The following is an 18,882-nucleotide window of genomic DNA, read 5'->3' as shown; positions in this document are numbered from 1 at the left end:
CTGCCACTGTTTCATCCTTGCATCTCCATCTTGAATGGGCATAACTTCTCACCATCAATAGCACTCCTCCTTTTCTGGCCCTATTAACAAATTGCCCATTTACAGTACTAGCTTACCATAAGTTGACCAACCTCTCATGGATGGATTTTCCATAAAAAAAGTTTTTAAGTATTTATGCTTATGTACTGGTTTATGCTCATAATCAGGTTTAATGCAATGAATACAGCACAGAAAAATAATTAAAAATGCTTAATAGATCCTATATTTCATCTCAGTCACAGAGACATCAGGGATACTCTTAAAATTGTAAAAGCACCCACAAAATAAGTGGAAAAAGACTGGAAGCCTAAAGTCCTATGAGGGGTTATCTTCTATGGGTGCTGTTGGGTGGGAGGCCTAAGAATTACATACAGTTCTGTGAAATCTTACAAATTTAACACAACCATATTTATATAGATTAGCTCATCTCAACTTCCTTTTACCCTCTTTTACCTTGTGGTGCCGAGGGTTTTGTTAATCATAGGACCTCAAACTGTTCACAGGATAAGGTGGTCAGCGCTACGCCCTGGTGTATCCTATATCCTGTAGTGTTGAGTTCAAGGCTGGTTTGCCTACTTTGCAGGATGAAAAACCCCAGGATAATGGGGAAAAAACCCTACTGTCCATGCCCAAGACTGGCTAACTTGGCTATAGCTGAGGAAGATCCTTCAGCTCCTCACGTGGGAATCGAACCCAGGACACTCCTTCCCGAGTCATATGGTTGTGAAGTGCACAGGCACTAGGCTAACCGCGTGAACATGTAGATTAGCTTGGTTTTTTAAATCTGCTGCTGATTCTAAAAAAAAAAAAATGTCTTTCAAACCTATACTTGTTGAGGTGAGGCATGGTAGTTCTCCCCCCCTCCCCCATTTCATTCCGTACAAGATACCTTAAGAAGCTAGAAATAGGAAATACTGTACATCTGGTACCATAGTTATGGCAGCTGATGTACAGTATTTCCTGTATTCTTAAAGGCAAATGTTAACAGATCTCCTGGTTTGAATATAATACAATATAATAAGTTGTAAGAACAAGAAACTTTGTAAACACTTGGAACACAGATGGTGGGGAGTAGATCTTTAGGAGATAATAAGAGCAGCTAGCTCAAGATGTGGTTTGAAATAGCATATTTCTTTAAAGTTCTGGCGATGTTTTGAAATTACTACAGAACATAATAGTGTTACTGTAATCTATATGTTGAGAGGGATGTGAGGAGATGGGATGAAAAAGTATTTGTTGATCTTTTTTTGGCAGCATAGCTATTGGAAAGGAAGGTCTGGTGAATAAAAGCAAGTTCAGCTGTAAGGGAAGCTTAGTTGAAACATAGGTTGGAGGCTCTGTTGACAAAGGTTTTAATAATAGCCTATATGTAGGGATGGGGGGGGAAATGATTGGAAAATGTGCCTATATATCTACCTGTGTGGGTGGACTTTCTATAAACTGAGAAAGACAGGATGCCATTGGTAAGATGTGATTAGTGTACCTAGAAAAGTCAAGCTATTGTTTTCTTTTTCTGAAGTGAAGTGAACTGGATTCTAAGGTGCTGGCTGTGATGGAGGAGGAAAGAGACTAATATGTCTAAGTCATTCAGCCAAAATAGAGAATATGTCATCAATATATCTTAGCCAGATAGAAGGTTTGAGAATGACATGTTTTTCAAAATGTTTCATATAGAAATTGGCTAGAGGAGGAAGAGAGGGGAGAGTCCATGGCTGTACCCTCTATCTGTTTATATATGGTATCCTTCCAAGTGAAGTAACCAGTATGGATGACAAAACTGAAAAGATCAATGATGTTAAGAGAATTTTTCGTTAAAGTGTCAGAAAGGGGGGATATTGGTAAATACATCAAAACTCATCATCGTTATTTTTTAAACTAAATTTTAGATTAAAGATTGGAAATGATTTGAATTTTTTATATAAGAGATGATGTGTGTTCAGTAAATCGAGTTAAAGATTTAACTAACTGTCTGATTAGATTAAAAGAGGAAGAGTTAGTAGCGTCCACTATGTTTCTGCAGAGAAGGTTATTGGATTCACGAATTATAGGCAATCCATATATCAGGGTAGGGGACTAAAAGGTACGTTTCAGTTTTTTTTTAATTACTTCATGAGACTAAGATATGACTGAACATACTATTTCTAATAAGCACAGAGTCCTGTGTAATAAGACAAAAATACCACAAAAGCAGATTCCTTATAGAATACGTTTATAAGAAAACATATGTTCCTACAGTGTCCAAACTTAAATAGATCTGATGACCTATGTTTAATGCCTTTATGAGGCGTATGAGTACTTTTTTAATCTGAAACATTTCTTATAATTTTAAAATTAGAAATTGGTTGACCATTTGTTACTTCGCTAAAGCTATCTATTCTGTTAATTGTACAGAGTGGTCCATAAGTCACAGAACATGTCATAGAAAGGGCCAATCTTTGTGAAGCAAAGCATAATTTTTTTTTTTATTAGTTATGTAAAACCACATCACGTAAATGCTTTCCATTTTGGCTTCCCAAAGACGTGTCCTTTCTACAGAATGTTTCATGCTTTATGGACCACCCTGTATATTACATTGTTCCTTTCTTTCTTTCTTTTTTTTTAAAAGACGTGTCCTTTCTACAGAATGTTTCATGCTTTATGGACCACCCTGTATATTACATTGTTCCTTTCTTTCTTTCTTTTTTTTAATTGTTGGTGTACTGAAGATGCCTTAAATACAGGGGTGAAAATTCTATGACTTAAATTATTTTATTTACATAAGTTATCCAATCTTTAATTTCTATTATTATTATTATTATTAAACATCTGACCTCCATGGAGTCAGAGACTCATTGTGGGATGAGACTCCTCATTATGCCTACTTACATTCTGCCAATTCTAAAACTAATGGATAAGCATCTTTTAGCTTATTTTACATGATTTCAAATATATGTTCATTACCTGACCCATCATCATACTTTCTCCAGAGCCACTTTTCTTCTACAGCTCCTACTTAAGGTTCATTCATCCATTTCACTCCTACTCTATTTATCCCCTCTATCCTCAGAAATAAGCCCAAACATTTTTCTTAACTATTTCACAAACTTTTAATTTCCTTCTCTCCCATGATATTTCCAAAAGGTATCATCTAAGACTGTCACATTCTCTTAGCTTATAATTCCATATACATCCCTTTCTGACTGGACCAATGAGAATACACAGGAACCAATGTGAGAATAGAGGCAGATGGTGTAGAGTACTTACAATATTAAAAAAAAAGAAAAAAAAACTTGATGCAAATATGGCTGAGAGATTAGATGGAATACCTTACCATATATCATGAGAAAGTGAAAGAATACTGGTAGTGTCACCAATTTAATGAGTTCAACACTGGAAGCATTTCAGGAAAGTGATTGATGGGCAAGATCGTTCTAGTAAAGGAGGATCCAAGACAGAAGCTGCAAATTACATACCTATCAGTATCTCAGAAATGGTAGTTAAGATTCTGGAATTCAAGAATGAGTAAATAGGAATATGATGCCATATATGATATTCCTATCTACTCTATAGCATATTCTTATGACTCATTCGCTTTCTAATAACAGAGTGGGTATTGAGTTAGATAAGGAAATGGCCATACTAAATATTTATGGGCTCTGCAAAGGCATAACAGGATACTGCACAGAAAAAAGATATGTATAATATAAGGTAACAAAAGATATGTTGGGTTTGAGGCTTTATTGAGTAAGGATAGATTGTTTATCACTCCTGTAAGATAGGTGATTTTTGTTTTATTGAATGTTTTATTATTATTTTATCAGAGACCATCCAGGGGGTCAGGGACTCATTGAGGAAGGCTACATGTAACCCATACCATCTCTCTCTCTCTCTCTCTCTCTCTCTCAGCTATTCTTTTCTTAAGTTCCCCACTGCTAGTCAAACAGATGCTGCATGACATCATATGGGTTGTGTCGGTCATATACAGGTTCTTTACTTCTATGCTTGCTGATACTGATACCAAACATGTGCCTTTATCAAGAGATAAATAACTTCTTATAACTTCACAAAAACATATTACACACAATTTTCTTCAATATTTTCTTGTGCCATCCATCTAAAAATCCTCCACACATCAAAGAAATTAATTTCTAAATTGCTCTGCTATAATGTTAATAAAGATATCTTTATTAACATTATAGTAACTTTATTAAGTTACACCAATTCTTGATTATTTTCATATTATTAATATTTCAGAATACAATATCTAATTTAATCCGGTGGCCTCCTCTTTAAGAGGGTTGCAGCTGATGAACAGTCCACTTCCATGCCTCTCTATCTCTTGCTTCTGTAAGACTCTTGCCCGTCCAATCTTTGATGTTGTCTTTCCATTGCAGTAGGGGTCTTCCTCTCCTTCCCTCCACTATCTCCTGCAATACTACTCTGGAAAGTTCTCCAGAAGAACCCCTCATCAAATGTCCTGCAAATGCTATTTTTCTTCTTTGGATACTGGCCATATAGTCTCTTTTCATTTTGAATCTTTTAAGAACATCTTCATTGCTCATTCTTTCAGTCCAGCTGATACAATCCATTTTTCTCAAGCACCACATTTCAAATGTTCAGTCGGTCACTCCTGGACAATCAATCCTTATTGATTGTCCAGGACTCGATTCCATATGTCCTCATGCTCCAGATAATTGTCTTGAGGATTCTTACTTTCAACTGTTTGTTCAAATTTCAGAATACAATATATATTTCAAAAATATTCCATAAATAATTAGAGTAATGTGTATTTAACTTGATAAATGTTCAAGAAATGTATTGTCTTTTCTATAGCTATTTCCATAGGCTATGCTTCACTACACTGACCATACAACACCACAATTCCTATTCTTTCCTGTAATCATGAACAAATACAGATGGCTGCTGGTTAACATTTACAATTTCACTTTTTATCTTTAACTTAAGGGGTGCTTAAGGGTCAAAGCTGTATAACTGAGAGGAGACATCCACATAGCCTTTAAAGGAATGCGGAGAACCGACCAAGGCTTCTGACCTAATGTCCAATCCTCACCTTCTCATGGTGCACCCTGTTGGGTATCTACTTTGATACTGAACGAACGAGGATGGGCTGGCAATTTGGGATTTAGATGACCAAATTGTATTCTTATTGGTTAAACCAAAATACAAAATGATGGTACAACATGACAAAATTTCATGCTGGCTGGGGCATTGCCTGGTTAAACAAGGCTCCCGTTGTTTTCGCCTGGGAACCAGGGCAAACAGCAAAAAGTCAGCTACTGGAACAAATCTGAAAACACACCCCAGCTCAACATCACCAGAGTTAAAGATCGGTACTATCAACATAAGAAGCCTGAATAGCAAAGAAATGGAGCTAGCTGAGGAATTAGATAAGCCGGATCGACATAATAGGGGGTGACTGAAACAAAAAAGACAAAAACTGGTGAGATCTTTTTGAGCAATAAATACAAAATGTTATATTCAGGTAATGACAATCAAGGAAAAGAAGGAGTAGCTATAGTATTCAACACAAAATACGAGACTCATCTTCTTGAATGGCAGGCAGTGTCAAGTAGAGTGATTTGGGCAAATATCAGAATGGGAAATTGGACAATGAAACTTATTTGTGCCTATGGTCCCACAGAAGGTTCTACTAAGATAGAAGTGGAGGAATTTTTTGAGGTTCTAGAGAAAGCTACTGACACAATGAAAAAGGAAAAGTTGTTTCTTGTTGGGGATCTAAATAGCAGAGTAGGAAGTGATTGTCAGACATACAAAAATGTTTTGGGAAAATTTGGAGAAAAGAGCAAAGCTAATAATAATGACAAATACTTGTTGGATTTCTGCTCAGGACAACATGAACTGGTTATTACTAACACCATGATCCAACATAAAAATGTGCACAAATTCACATGCAGAGAAGAGGCAAGAATACGAAAAGTCTCATTGACTATGTTATTGATGATAGTGATGTTTTTCCCCTGGTGCAGAACACCACAGTGTACAGATGATTTGAAACTGGAAGTGATCACTATTTAGTCTTGAGCAGGATAAAATTGAATTTCATAATGAAAAGAATAACATGTAAGAAAGTTTTAAAGCGAATAAAAGTTGAGCAGCTCTCAGATGTGAACTGTAGACTAAAATACACAAATATTATTGAAGGAAAAATGAAAGAGGTTGAGAACAGGAACCAAACCTTGGAGATTCAGTGGCAAGCCTTGAAGAAAACCCTGATTGATTCAGCTAGAGAGGCATGTGGTGAAGTTGTCTGCAGTGATAGAAAAATTAGAACTCCATGGTGGAAACGGGAAGTTAAAGAGGAAGTGAAGGAAAAGAAGAAAGCATATCAAAAGTTCCTGGCAAATAAGTCAGCTTGTGCTCTAAGAGAATACACAGACAAATGTAAGAAAGCTAAACAGTGTGTAAAACTAGCTAAACAAAAGTCATGGGAGGATATTGGCAAGAACATAGAAAAATAAATATCAAGAAGGTGGCAAAATATTCTGGAGGTTGTTGAAGAAGATTAGGAATGGAGGAAAGAGTGCTGTAAAAGGAGTTAGAGATGATAAAGGTGACATGAAAATGGGAGAAAAAGATATCCTTGAAGTATGGAGTAATTACTTTGAAAAACTGCTAAATGAAACAAGCAGTGATGACAGCACAGTGATAAAAAACACTGACCAGGCATGCAGTCAGGAATACATATCCATACTTGAAGTAGAAAAAGCCATCAAAGGCTTGAAATGTGGAAAGGCAGCAGGAGTAGATGATATTCGACCAGAAATGCAGAAGTATGGTGGTATAAAAGTCTTACAGTGGCTGCACTGCATAGTTCAAAATGCCTGGGCAGAGGGACGAATTCCACGTGATTGGAGTAGAGCTCTCATAGTACCCGTATATAAAAAGGGAAATAAAACTGAATGTGAGAATTACAGAAGTCTATCCCGACTGAGTGTTCCTGGTAAGATATATGCAAGTATACTTGAGAAACGTTTGAGAAGAATTGTGGAAGAAAGCTTGGTGAAGAAAAAGCTGGATTCAGGTCAAATAGAGGCTGTCAGGATCAGATCTTCATTTTACGATAAATAGTGGAGAAATCATGGGAATATAAGAAAGATCTGTATTTAAGTTTGTCGATTTGGAAAAGGCATATGACAAGGTGCCAAGAGAGAAGCTATTCAATACGCAACAGTTATGGTGTCAATGGAGCATTATATCAAGCAATACTTAGTCTTTATTTAAGTTGTAAATCAGCAGTTAGAATTGAAGGAAGTACAGGAAGATGGTTTAATGTTAAATCTGGTGTGAGACAAGGATGTACATTATCCCCTCTGTTATTCATTATCTATATGGATCACATTATGAAGAAAAGTGGTATTAAACATGATATCAGAATTGGAGATGTTAATGTCAGCTCTTTGCTTTATGCAGACGATGTTATACTTCTAAATAAATCCGCTACAAGTCTGCAAGATTCTCTGACTAAATTGAATAACTGTTGTAATAGATATGGTATGAAGGTAAGCAATAAAAAGACAAAGACAATGAAAATAGGCAGAATCATTGAAAATGTCAAGTGTGTTGTGAATGGAGAACCTGTGGAACAAGTAAAACATTTCAGCTACTTAGGCACGATTTTTAGTGAAGGTGGTAAATTAAATATGGAAACAGACAACAGAATCAACAAAGCTGGTATGGTAGGAAGTCAATTGAATAAATTCATATGGAATAAGAGAGAAATTAATCAGAACACTAAATTAGCTATATATATACAAGACAGTGTTCAAACCAGTTTTAACTTGAAAGTTTATTTTTTACTTGGTGAGAATATAATAAATTCAGTTTAATCCTTTATCCAAGGTGCAAACTTTGTTTGCTCACACTTGGATAAAGGATTAAACTAAATTTATTATATTGTAACCAAGTGAAAAATAAACTTTCAACATATTTCTCTAAATCCAGAGTAATTTATTAAAAAGGTGGCACATCCTTTGGCAACTCCTATAGGTAGAGATGACCTTGCTAATGCTTCTGGCTGGTATCTCCACTTGGGCCTGGCTCCCACTAAAGAGACCTCAATAAAGGTCGAAACTAGTCTGGGCAGTGGCCCTTCCCTTAATGCATAACATTAGACATATCTGCAAGGAGATGTGTTTTGCATTATGGGAGATACTGAGATAGGAGTGATAGTAGCTTGCTCCACCCTTTGCAAGGAGTCGCCCTGGTGTTGCACCACCTTACCCCAGTCCTGAAGATACTTTCAGGCACAAACTTTGTTTGCTCACACTTGGATAAAGGATTAAACAGTTTTAACTTATGGATCTGAGAGCTGGGTCCAAAGACTAGAGCCTACAGCTATGAGAGTCCTGAGAAAGATCAGAGGCGTGAACAAGTGACATCAATGGCAATATCATATTAAAAACAAGAATATTAGGAAAGAACTTGATATTGTCAGCATCCAGGAATGCATTAGCAGAGCTAATCTCAGGTGGTATGGTCATTTATACAGAATGGGCAAGGAAAGATTAGCAAAACAAGTGTTCTCTGCCAAGTTGGCAGGAAAAAGATCCAGAGGAAGACCAAGATATAGGTGGATTGATAGGGTACAGAGTGCCTTAGACCAGTGCTTCCCAAACTTCTGGATGTCAGGGCCCCCTTTGCAAAAATTAAAATATTTCACGGCTCCCCCTCGAAAAAAAATCGTAATAGAGAGATATATTATTATAATATTTATTCTATTTATATTCAATAGAAAACATACACAGCGAATATTGCAAAAATCAAATGCATATATTACATTTTTTTTGCCTCTTACCGTTTGGTTCTGAAGACGATGCGGGCTGTTCTGGTAAAATATGAAATACTCCTTTTTTTTGAGTCTGTTTCTGCTTCTGATTGTTCGCGGGAATTTTTTTTTATTTTTTATCAGCCACTTATTTATCTCAGGGTTAAATTTTTTAACATAGAATAGATCAAATAATATCACCACTTACCGATACTGGCACACCACAGACTGATAACATGAAATTAGTGAATATTACCTGAATAAGGGAATCCCTGGACCAGGAACATTTTTCTCTTTTGTGACTTTTCTCCCTTTAAGGTAATTAAGCCTAATGCGAAACAAACAGCAAAGGCAAGTTATTAAAACGTGCATATGATTGGTGCGGTATTAACAAAAGATCGCGCAACTGAAAGATAAAAGCATAGCTAACAATTGAAATTCTAACTCTCTTCAACTGAATTCCATATGTGAAACTGCCATAACATTCATTTTATATATATATATATATATATATTACTTAGTTTTAACACTTACGAATTTTAACACGTTCGGTTGAATTTTATTGCTGCCTTGGGAAATCGAACTCACACATCTAATTAATAACAATAGTTTTTAGTTAGATACTGTGTTTGCCCATGCAACATATGGTTTTGTTTCAGTCCATACAGCATAGTTTCTGTATGAGGGGACATGTGATTCATTAATTAGTGTGTTTTTATCCCAGTTGTCTCTAATTGCACTATTTGTTGAGAAATATATTACACAGACTCCTCATACCTTATTCACTGGCATAATAAAAGTACTTGTTTTTATTGCCTCTGCAGTATAGTGGCTGTTAGGGAGGGCTTATTGTTTACCACTGCAAGCGAGTTACTATCTCCCCACATGAACTTGTTTAAGCTTTTTTTCATGTGTGAAGTATATGCGAAACTTTTATCGGTAACAGAAAACTAGCTCGGATGACAGTGATAATATAAAACGAGTTTTGATATGTATATAAAGTCAATATCAACAGTCCCTGATTACAAACACATGATGAAAGGGACAGGAAGATTTGGAGCTTCCCTGGAGAGCATTCGAAGTAAATACAATTAACCACTGCTTTGAAATGAAACATATGAATAAGCAATATTTATTAACATTCATTAAGTGCCGAAATACGTAGAAGCAAAGTTTGTGAACCAACACCAATGTGTGAATTTTTCCATTAAAATATAAAAAATAACAAAAAAAGAAATAATAAATAATAAAAGTTAAATACGTTTCTTTTAAAATAAAAAAAAAAATCTACTTAGTTTTAAAACATTTTAAATTTGTTTTCATTATTTCACGCCCCCCCCCTCAACAAAACCTACGGCCCCAAGGGGGCCGCGGCCCACAGTTTGGGAAGCACTGCCTTAGACGATAGAAATATAAGATCTGGTAATGTTGGAGTCTTGACAAGTAACAGACTGATTTGGAGGAAAATTGTAAATAGGAAGTTAGTAATGATGTAAATTTTTCACGTAGTACTATCATATCCTGTACACCCCTTGAGGGTACATGGCAGGAATTTGATGATGACGATGATCATTCAATCATCACCCTTCTTTCATACTTGTACACTCTCAATCTCATCTATTCTTACAGTGTATGGTTTATTTGCATTTCTGGATGAATACATATAGCAATTGTTGCAGCATAGAAACTGGAAAAAATATGGTATTACTTAGATACAGATCCAAGACCAAAAACAGTTCTCTTTAATCCCTATTTTATTTATCCATATGTATAAAATTTTTATATTTTATATATCCCTATTAAATACCAATTCTTTTTCATCCCCATTTCTTTAATCCCTATTAGGTTAGTGTACCAGATTGCAGAATGGCTGTTGCTATGAATCAGAAAGCTGTGTAATGGGGAACAATATCCCAAACCAAGAAAGTCACTAGAGGTATACCCCAAGAGTCTGTTTTGGGACCCACTGTTATTTAGCTTGTATTAATCATATTGGGAAAGGTCTGAATTGGGATGGACAAGTAGTTAATGACTTAAATAGCTTGGATAAGTGGAAAAGTGAGTTAGTTTAGGTTGCCAGTTCAATGTAGCAAAGTATAAGGTTTTCAAATTTGGGAAGCAAAGATGGGATGCAGGTATACAACTGGTGAGGATATCTTACAGGAGGTGAAGAGATAAAAAATCTGGATGTGATAGTGGATAAAGACTTAATATTTAGGGACACACTGCTAAAATTGTGAGGACAGCAAAATGGATTATGGCAATAATGCAAGACAGTTATGTGCAGATGTAAGGAGATTATGGTTCCGCTGTATAAGATCCTGATCAGGCGACTCAGAGCTGTGCACAGATATGGTCACCTGGTTCTCAAAAGGAAGAAGAGATATTGCAAAGAGTCCAGAGACTAAGGTGGTTTCTGGTCTGTGGAATGCTGAGTATGAAGAAAGATTGACAAAATGCAATTTGTAGTCTAGTGGATAGGAAGAGAAAAGGGGAGATTTGACTGAGACATTCTTATTATTATTTTATGGCATCTCCATGGAGTCCAGAGACTCATCTTGGGAGACCCAAATTAACCAGTATATACACAAATTCTATCATAACTTTCCTTGAATCCATTCACCATCAAGGAACTCACAACCAATTCTGGCAATCCATTCTAACTACTAACCACACTCTTACACAACTTCCACGAATGGCCTCTAGTTCTATGACTATTTGTCATATATATATTGAAAAATTTCACTTGCATCAATTTTATAAAACTCCTTGAATATCTTAAAAGTTTCTATCATTTTCCCTCTTTTCCTCCTATAAACTAAACTTTGTAACCCACAAGCCTTCAACCTATCCTTGTAGGTTGAAGGTTTGTGAAGGCGAGTATTTTGCAGATCTGTCACCATCTTGGTCACTCATCTCTAAATCTTTTTGACCACCTCCAGGTCCCCAAGAAACCCAGGTTACTAAATCTGTGCACAGTAGTCACGATGTGACTGAATCATAGGCTTATAAAGTTATAAGGTACTTACCAAATTAATGTGTTTAAAATTTTTCATAGAATATGGGAAGAGAACAATGTTTTCATAGAAATAGGGGAATACAACAAGAGGCCATTCCTGGAAGTTGTATAAGGAGGGTATGAACAAGGAAGAATGAGGAGTAATGTTTGCATGAAGAGTTCAGTGATTGGAATGCAATGCCTGAGAGGGTGGTGAGTGCAGAGATGGTTGAATGCATTTAAAGCATGGTATGGTATATATGTGACAGTGGGACTTCCTATGATGAGTCTTTTGACTCCATGGATAGCTGATGGTGATGATAATGATTAACAGTAATCGTCCATTAAATTTAACTAGCTTAATTAAGCATTCTTAAGAAGGTAAGAGAAAGCCACATTAAATCAACACAATATAATGATGTACTACACTGAAAGTGATTCCAGTACTGGCATTGAAACATTGAAATTACAGTTATTTTATCTTCATATTGTAACTGTCTCTACAAATACTACATGCTGTATATATAACTTACCAACTAAGAGGGTCAGATGAGTCTGTTTTTTGTTCAAAAAGTAATTGAACAGCTGTCCCACAACCGAAAGAGAGAAATCCTTGAAACTCTTTGTTGGTCCATGAAACAGTTCTGAAATATGTAATCCTTCATCGAACTGTATAATGGGTAAAATTTCTTCATCAAACCTTTTGAATGATGAATTAACTATATCTGCAGGAATACAAATATTCTTAATGAGATAATATTATTTAATACAAGTTTTACACAAGTATTGCCAATTTCCCATAAACAAATTATTGCAGATTTTTTTAGAGTAAATATGATATTACCTTCTACAGAGTATAACATAAGATTATATGAATTAATTTGCAAATGTAAAGTCAATGCTAAAATTTTTAATATATATTTTTATAGAACATATGAAAATCAGCTTAATTGCCGAAAGTTTGTCTTAGAAGCATATAATAACGTGATGTGAAAATATGACATAGCATTTAAGAAATATATTTTTTATGCAGTTATGAGGAATGATGCTGGTGTCAAGTCTCTTTGGAAAGATTTAAATTGACTTCTAGTTTGGAGATGAGTCAGGTGACTCATCTCCAAAGAATATGAGATTTTCTGCATGGTATTGGGAGAACTGTGCTACAGGGGACGGATGAAATCTGGGATATGATGGCAGTGCCGATGATAGTGAACAGAAGTCTGAAGTTATAAAAGGAAACAGTGCTGCTGATGAATAACACTCACAAGTAGAGATAAAAGAGGTGGTAACATTGTATAAAGCCTTGATCAGACCACACACATGGGGTGTTGTTCACAAATTTGGTCAACTGATTTTTCATTGTATATAAGAAAACTCTACAGGAGATCTAGATAAGTAATAGCCAGAATGCTCATTATGGGAAATGATTGAGGAAATGTATATTGCAATGTTTAGTGGATTGATGAAAAGAGGTGACATGATTGAGAGGTTAAGGTTAAGGAAGGGATTTTAAAGGATTAATATGGAGGGTTTTATAGATTGAGCTAACAATGAGAGAGAGAGAGAGAGAGGAAAAAAAAGACCATTCCTGGAATTTGTATGAGAGCAAAGAGGCAAAGATTAGCTCTTCTTAGAGAGTACAACTGAGTGGGATATGTTGGTAGAGTGTGTTGTGAATGATGAGAGTGTGAATGAGTTTAAGATTCAATGTGATAAATACTAGTTGCTAGTTGAGTATTATCTTCCACAGTTAACCTGTTGACTCCATAGAAGTTTGTTAAAAAGAATGAAAAATAGTTATATTATCTAGTAATGTTATGATAGACAATGAAAGTTTAAAATTGTTACATTTGAGAATTATCAACATATGTTACATTTCTCAGTCACTAAAAATCATGTAGCTTTATTAATGATATTGGAGAGAGAGAATATTATAAAGAAAAAATTTGACAAATTTTCTTGATAACATTTGATAAGGGACAGTGGAAACAATTTAAATCTTCCTAAAGGGACTAGACACCAGCATCATTCCTCATAAAAATTTCTGCATCATCAGCAAAGCAATTGAATATCCACAGTCAACAGTAATGGCCAAAGAGGAGACCTGTGTGGCACACCACTGGTTATCTTCCTTTTGGGGGATCCCCCCCCCCCAAAAAAAAGCATGCAGATATGCATATGCACATATAACCTGCAGGTATCTTTTAGACAACCAACCAAATGAATCTATTATCCATCACTGTCTTTCTCTGCCTATACACCAACTTGCTATGCAATATTATTATTATTAATAATTTGTCCTCTTTACACTCCTTTGGTAAATGTTCTATAACAAAACCACAATTAAAAAATTAGGTCAACAGCTTGATATAAATAAGCAAATGCATGAAGTTCAAAAATATCCACATAAGAGTCCCTTCTTACCCAATGAATTTATTACTTTTTTTTTTAATGTAGAGACATCTAAGGCAGGACCCATCCTTTATTTCAAAAACACATTAATCATCAAAGAGAATCCTATGTCTAGCAAACCAATCCTGTATTCTGTTCATGACCAATCTTTTTACTACTTTAACTATGACCATAGATATATTACCAGTCTATAATTGGAAACATTTGTTGTGGCACCAGTTTTGTGCAGTAGCACTATTTTGTCCTCTTTCCACTCCTTTGGTAAATGTTCTATAACAAAGCCACAATTAAAAAATTAGGTCAACAGCTTGATTGTTAAATCATGCATTATCAATTCAAGCATACTCATCATTATTTTTTAAGAATGAATATGGAAATATCTATACAGAAAGATGCATATAACAACTCATGGAATTAAAAGTCTATTAAATGATAGTGAGCCAAGCTGCTCTGTTATGTTGATGAATCTCATTTTAAAAAAGTCTGTTTATGTATTGCCAAAACTGTTTTCTTGGTTCTTCTCTGTGTCCATTATTCTGTAGAAAGAAAGAGCACTGAATGTGGGTGAAAGCAGATGTCTAAGTTGGTGTCAACCACCTCAGTTGACTTTTCTGAATTGTTACTATTAGGGATCTTTGTTGACTTTCTTCAAGAATGACAGTATTAGGAATGTGATCATTCCATGAGTATCCTGGTGCTGAAGGAAGGCATGTTGTCCAAAGCTGTTGATGATATTAACTGCTTGATGAGTAATAATGTTCCATTTCATTAGATTTCCAGATATTAGTTAGATTTTTATGGAACCCAGAGGGTTTTTTTTCTCACCAATGTCAGTTAGAGTATCAATCTAGGAACCAAGGCGTTAGAAATCTTTCTTCAAGAGTGTGATCATTTAAGCTTAATATTTCCTTCTATTCTGTTCCTTAGAACTTTAGTTTTCCTGCTGTTGACTGTCAACCTTGCTGTCAAATGTTTCAGTATCTCTGCATGCTTGGTCTGTACAACTGAAGGAGAAGGAAAGCCAGTTAGTGTTGTGGACATCAAAATCTCCTAGGAGGATCATTTTACTGTTATAGAAGCAGGACTGGAAAAGATCAATGTTTAAGGAGAGAAAGTAAAAGAGCTCAGAGTGGCACTGAGGGAGCAATAGAGATAGCAAATGAATCTGACTATTGAGGCATTGAGATTTTCAACCAAAGATGGTCAAAGTCAGACGATTCTAGGTTGGGTGCTCTTTGACATGGTATGGATGCTTAGGTGGAAAAGAATCAAATAGTGTGTAGTTGGGAACGCTGAGATGAGTAGTGCTTGAGGGAGTGAGATTCAGGATTCAGCCAAGAGGAGTAGGTGGGGTTTGGTAGACTAGAGATGGTAGTGGATACTATTAAGGTTGGAACTGAGGTTGTGGGGCATATATTTGACTGTAAGGGTCGTGAACATTTTCCTATTCAGTCTCTACATATTGGTCTCCACAGTGCCTAACAGCATTGCTTGCTTTCTGCACCAGCTTTCATTGTTTGTAGTCGATGATTCAACTGACATCTATATTTTATCATTTTTCTATGTTGTTTTTGTGTTGACATCCTTGTTCTCTCTGTGCAGAATTTAGGTCTGGCTGAACTTGTACGTGTGATTTGGGGTAAGTATCTTTGAACTTGTTAATCACTGTTATTAGTTTTGATGTGCTTGTCAGTGTGTCAAAAGTTACTTTTTAGAAGTTCATTCCGTCCTTTCTTTTATTTGTGGGTCTGAAAGAATGGCACCTGATGATATTTCTGGGATCAAAGATGCATTCTCCTGCTAACTTACAGATGTCATCTTTTAGCGAGTCACCAATTTCTGGTGAATTTCTTGTTTTCAGCCTCAAATGAATCATGTATCATTGATGCAATGAGGTTACAAAGTTCATAAGCATTGTTGGTGGAGGCTACACTGGTGCTGATCATCAAGCAGTTTGAGCTTAGCTTCTAGTGTTCAGATTTTGGAGAAAAAAATTTTGTCCATAGTGTTAAGGGTGGTTCGAGGTTTTTTCCTTCTGAACTTGTTTTCCTAAGTTCAGAAGCTGCTTTACAAAAAGATAGCACAACAAAGAGAAGTCAACGAGTAGTTTGTGTGCTGATTCCTCTATTTGTGCGTAGGAAGCATGCAGCAAGTGGCAACAGAAATCACACAGTTAGACCTTTTTTTCTTGTTGGTAATATCTATTTTGCAACTGCGGTACTTTGTATTATCATTGATTTTGTCAGTGTTTAACAGTGTTGTGCTGGTGAGATCCAATTTGCTGTGCAGTCATTGGCCTTTGTTGCTGCTATTTTTGCTTAGCACTGTAGGCATAACTAGCACTTGCACTTGCTGATATTTAATTAAGCAAATAAAACTGACTCAATGCTCTCTAGTACTTACAGGTTGCATAGAAGTAATTGGCTCCTCAGCATCATGTATTGCATATTTTGGAAGGAAAACACTTCTAATATTGATAAAATATAGGCACACAGGTTTATCATTTAGAGCTTATTCCCAGGTTGGGAGTGGAAGATGAGAGGTAGTGGTAGATGTGCAGGGTCTGTTGTTCAGGAAGGAACATGAGCAGGGTGATAGGTGCTTTGGATATGAAAGTAAGCATGCAAGGGAGTTTAGTGACAGTGGTAGTGTAAACAAATTATTTGGTTGGTCATATGGAGAATGTGAGAATGGATATCGGAGATTATTGAAAACAGTGAAAGGCAATAGTACACCATCTGTCCAAAAAGAAACCGAACTTTTCGAAAATAGAACTAGTGGCACCACCTGTTGTATCTTTTTGTTGTCGAAAGCAGCAACCTTCATTAGTGTTATGTCAACTGCTTATGACATTCATTTCATTAGAAGCCAAGTTATAGTGCCAAGAGTGACAGTGTGTTTTGAAGAACGGTCGGAAAATGAGTTTCAAACAGAGCTGCGATTGACTTTTGTGTTAAACTTGGTAAACATTTTACCAAAATGCATCAAATGCTTCAAAAAGCATACGGTGATGAATGCTTATCCCATACTCAAATTTATGAGTAGTTTAAGCGATTTCAAAGTGGTCGTGAGATGCTTGAGGACGACGAAAAGCCAGGCCATCCAAAAACTAGACTCAGTGAAGTTAACATCCAAAAAGTGCATGATTTCATCAAAGAAGACCCGAAATCGTCTGTGAATTGATTGAAGATGAATTGTGGATTCCAAAATCAACTGTGCACAACATTTTGACCGAGAGTTTGGGCCTTTGTAAATTGAATCCGCGATTTGTTCCCCACAAGTTGATCGATGAAAAAAATGTATCGCATTGAACACTGCAAGGACCTCATTAAAACCGCTTGTAAGGACTCAAACTCCTTGAAACGATTGTTACTGGTGACGAAACATGGTATTTTGAGTATGAGTCTGAAACAAAGCACCAGAGTGTTGAGTGGAGACCACCAGAAGAGGGGTATCCGAAAAAAAGTCGTTTGGAGAAGTCAAAAGTAAAGACAATGCTCATTTATTTCTACAATTCCTATATCTACAAAAAAATTCATTCTGCCTGGCCAAACGGTCAATGGTGAGTAATATCGCGAAGCTTTGAAGCGATTGAAGTCAAAAGTAAAGACAATGCTCATTTGTTTCTACAATTCCTATATTTACAAAAAATTCATTCTGCCTGGCCAAACGGTCAATGGTGAGTTTTATCTCGAAGCTTTGAAGCGACTGATAGTGAGAATTTGTTGCGTACACCATGAATATTGTGATGCACGCAACTAGTCACTTTTGCACGATAATGCACCATCTCATTGTTCGAACATTGCGAGACAGTTTTTGAGCAAAAACCAAGTTTGTGTGTTGAATGACACGCCATATTCACCTGATTTAGCACCCTGTGACTTCTTTCGCTTCCCCCGACTTCATTTGCTGATGAAAGGAAAGCAATGACACCACTGAAAACGTTCAAGTGGCAGTAACCACGACCCCCAACAGTATCCCAAAAACTCATTTAACGAATTAATTGACTATACCAAATGCTGTATCGAAGCTGAGAGAGAGAGTATATATTGATTGAAATAAATTATTTGAATAATTATAATTGGCCTATGTTTTATTTTCTATTAAAAGTTTGGTTTCTTTTTTGGACAGAGGGGTGTATGTTAATAAGACAGTATGACTTGAAGACATATCACCATATATCTTGAAGGCATGCTCCAGGAAATTAAAAGTACTCTCACTTGTTTAACATAAGTCTTACAGCAGGGTGGCGAAAAGAAGTGAAAATTATTCCACTTCACAAGGAAGGGGGGGTAAGACTGACGCTACAAATTATAGGCCAATATGTGTATCTGGGGGGTTGTTGTTAAGTGTTTGAGAGGTTGGTGAAGACTAGGATTCAGAATTGGGTTGAGAATAACAGTACTCTATGATAATTGGTATGGGTTTGGAAAGGGGAGGTCATGTTTTTAGCAATCTGTTTATGTACTGCAACAAGTTGATGAATTCACTGGTTAAGCAAAATGCATATGAGTGGTATATTTGGCATTTGCACAGTGATAGATTGCATTACTGGGATAACTGAGTAGCCATCAAACTGGTATCAGAAAGTTGTGTATAGGGAAGTAGTATCCCAAAAGGGGAGGGCCACTAGTAGAGCGCTGCTGGG

General features: G+C 36.1%; 1 protein-coding gene across 1 annotated transcript in view; it reads right to left on the bottom strand.

The window, feature by feature from the left end:
• Positions 1-18,882, bottom strand: part of LOC150110548 (threonine synthase-like 2) — an 86,650-nt gene that overhangs the window by 49,826 nt on the left and 17,942 nt on the right. Inside the window, exons 2-3 of the mRNA XM_090401065.1 lie at positions 12,356-12,547; positions 9,081-9,152 (exon numbers count right to left, since the gene is read on the bottom strand). Coding sequence (XP_090257191.1) covers positions 9,081-9,152; positions 12,356-12,547 — 264 coding nt within the window. The remainder of the gene's footprint in view (positions 1-9,080; positions 9,153-12,355; positions 12,548-18,882) is intronic.

The sequence above is a fragment of the Typopeltis vanoorti genome, chromosome 1, assembly GCF_054136105.1.
Source record: "Typopeltis vanoorti isolate ZY-2024b chromosome 1, IOZ_Tvanoo_1.0, whole genome shotgun sequence".
In the NCBI taxonomy this organism is placed as follows: domain Eukaryota; kingdom Metazoa; phylum Arthropoda; class Arachnida; order Uropygi; family Thelyphonidae; genus Typopeltis; species Typopeltis vanoorti.
This window is presented reverse-complemented; position numbering and strand designations above follow the sequence as displayed.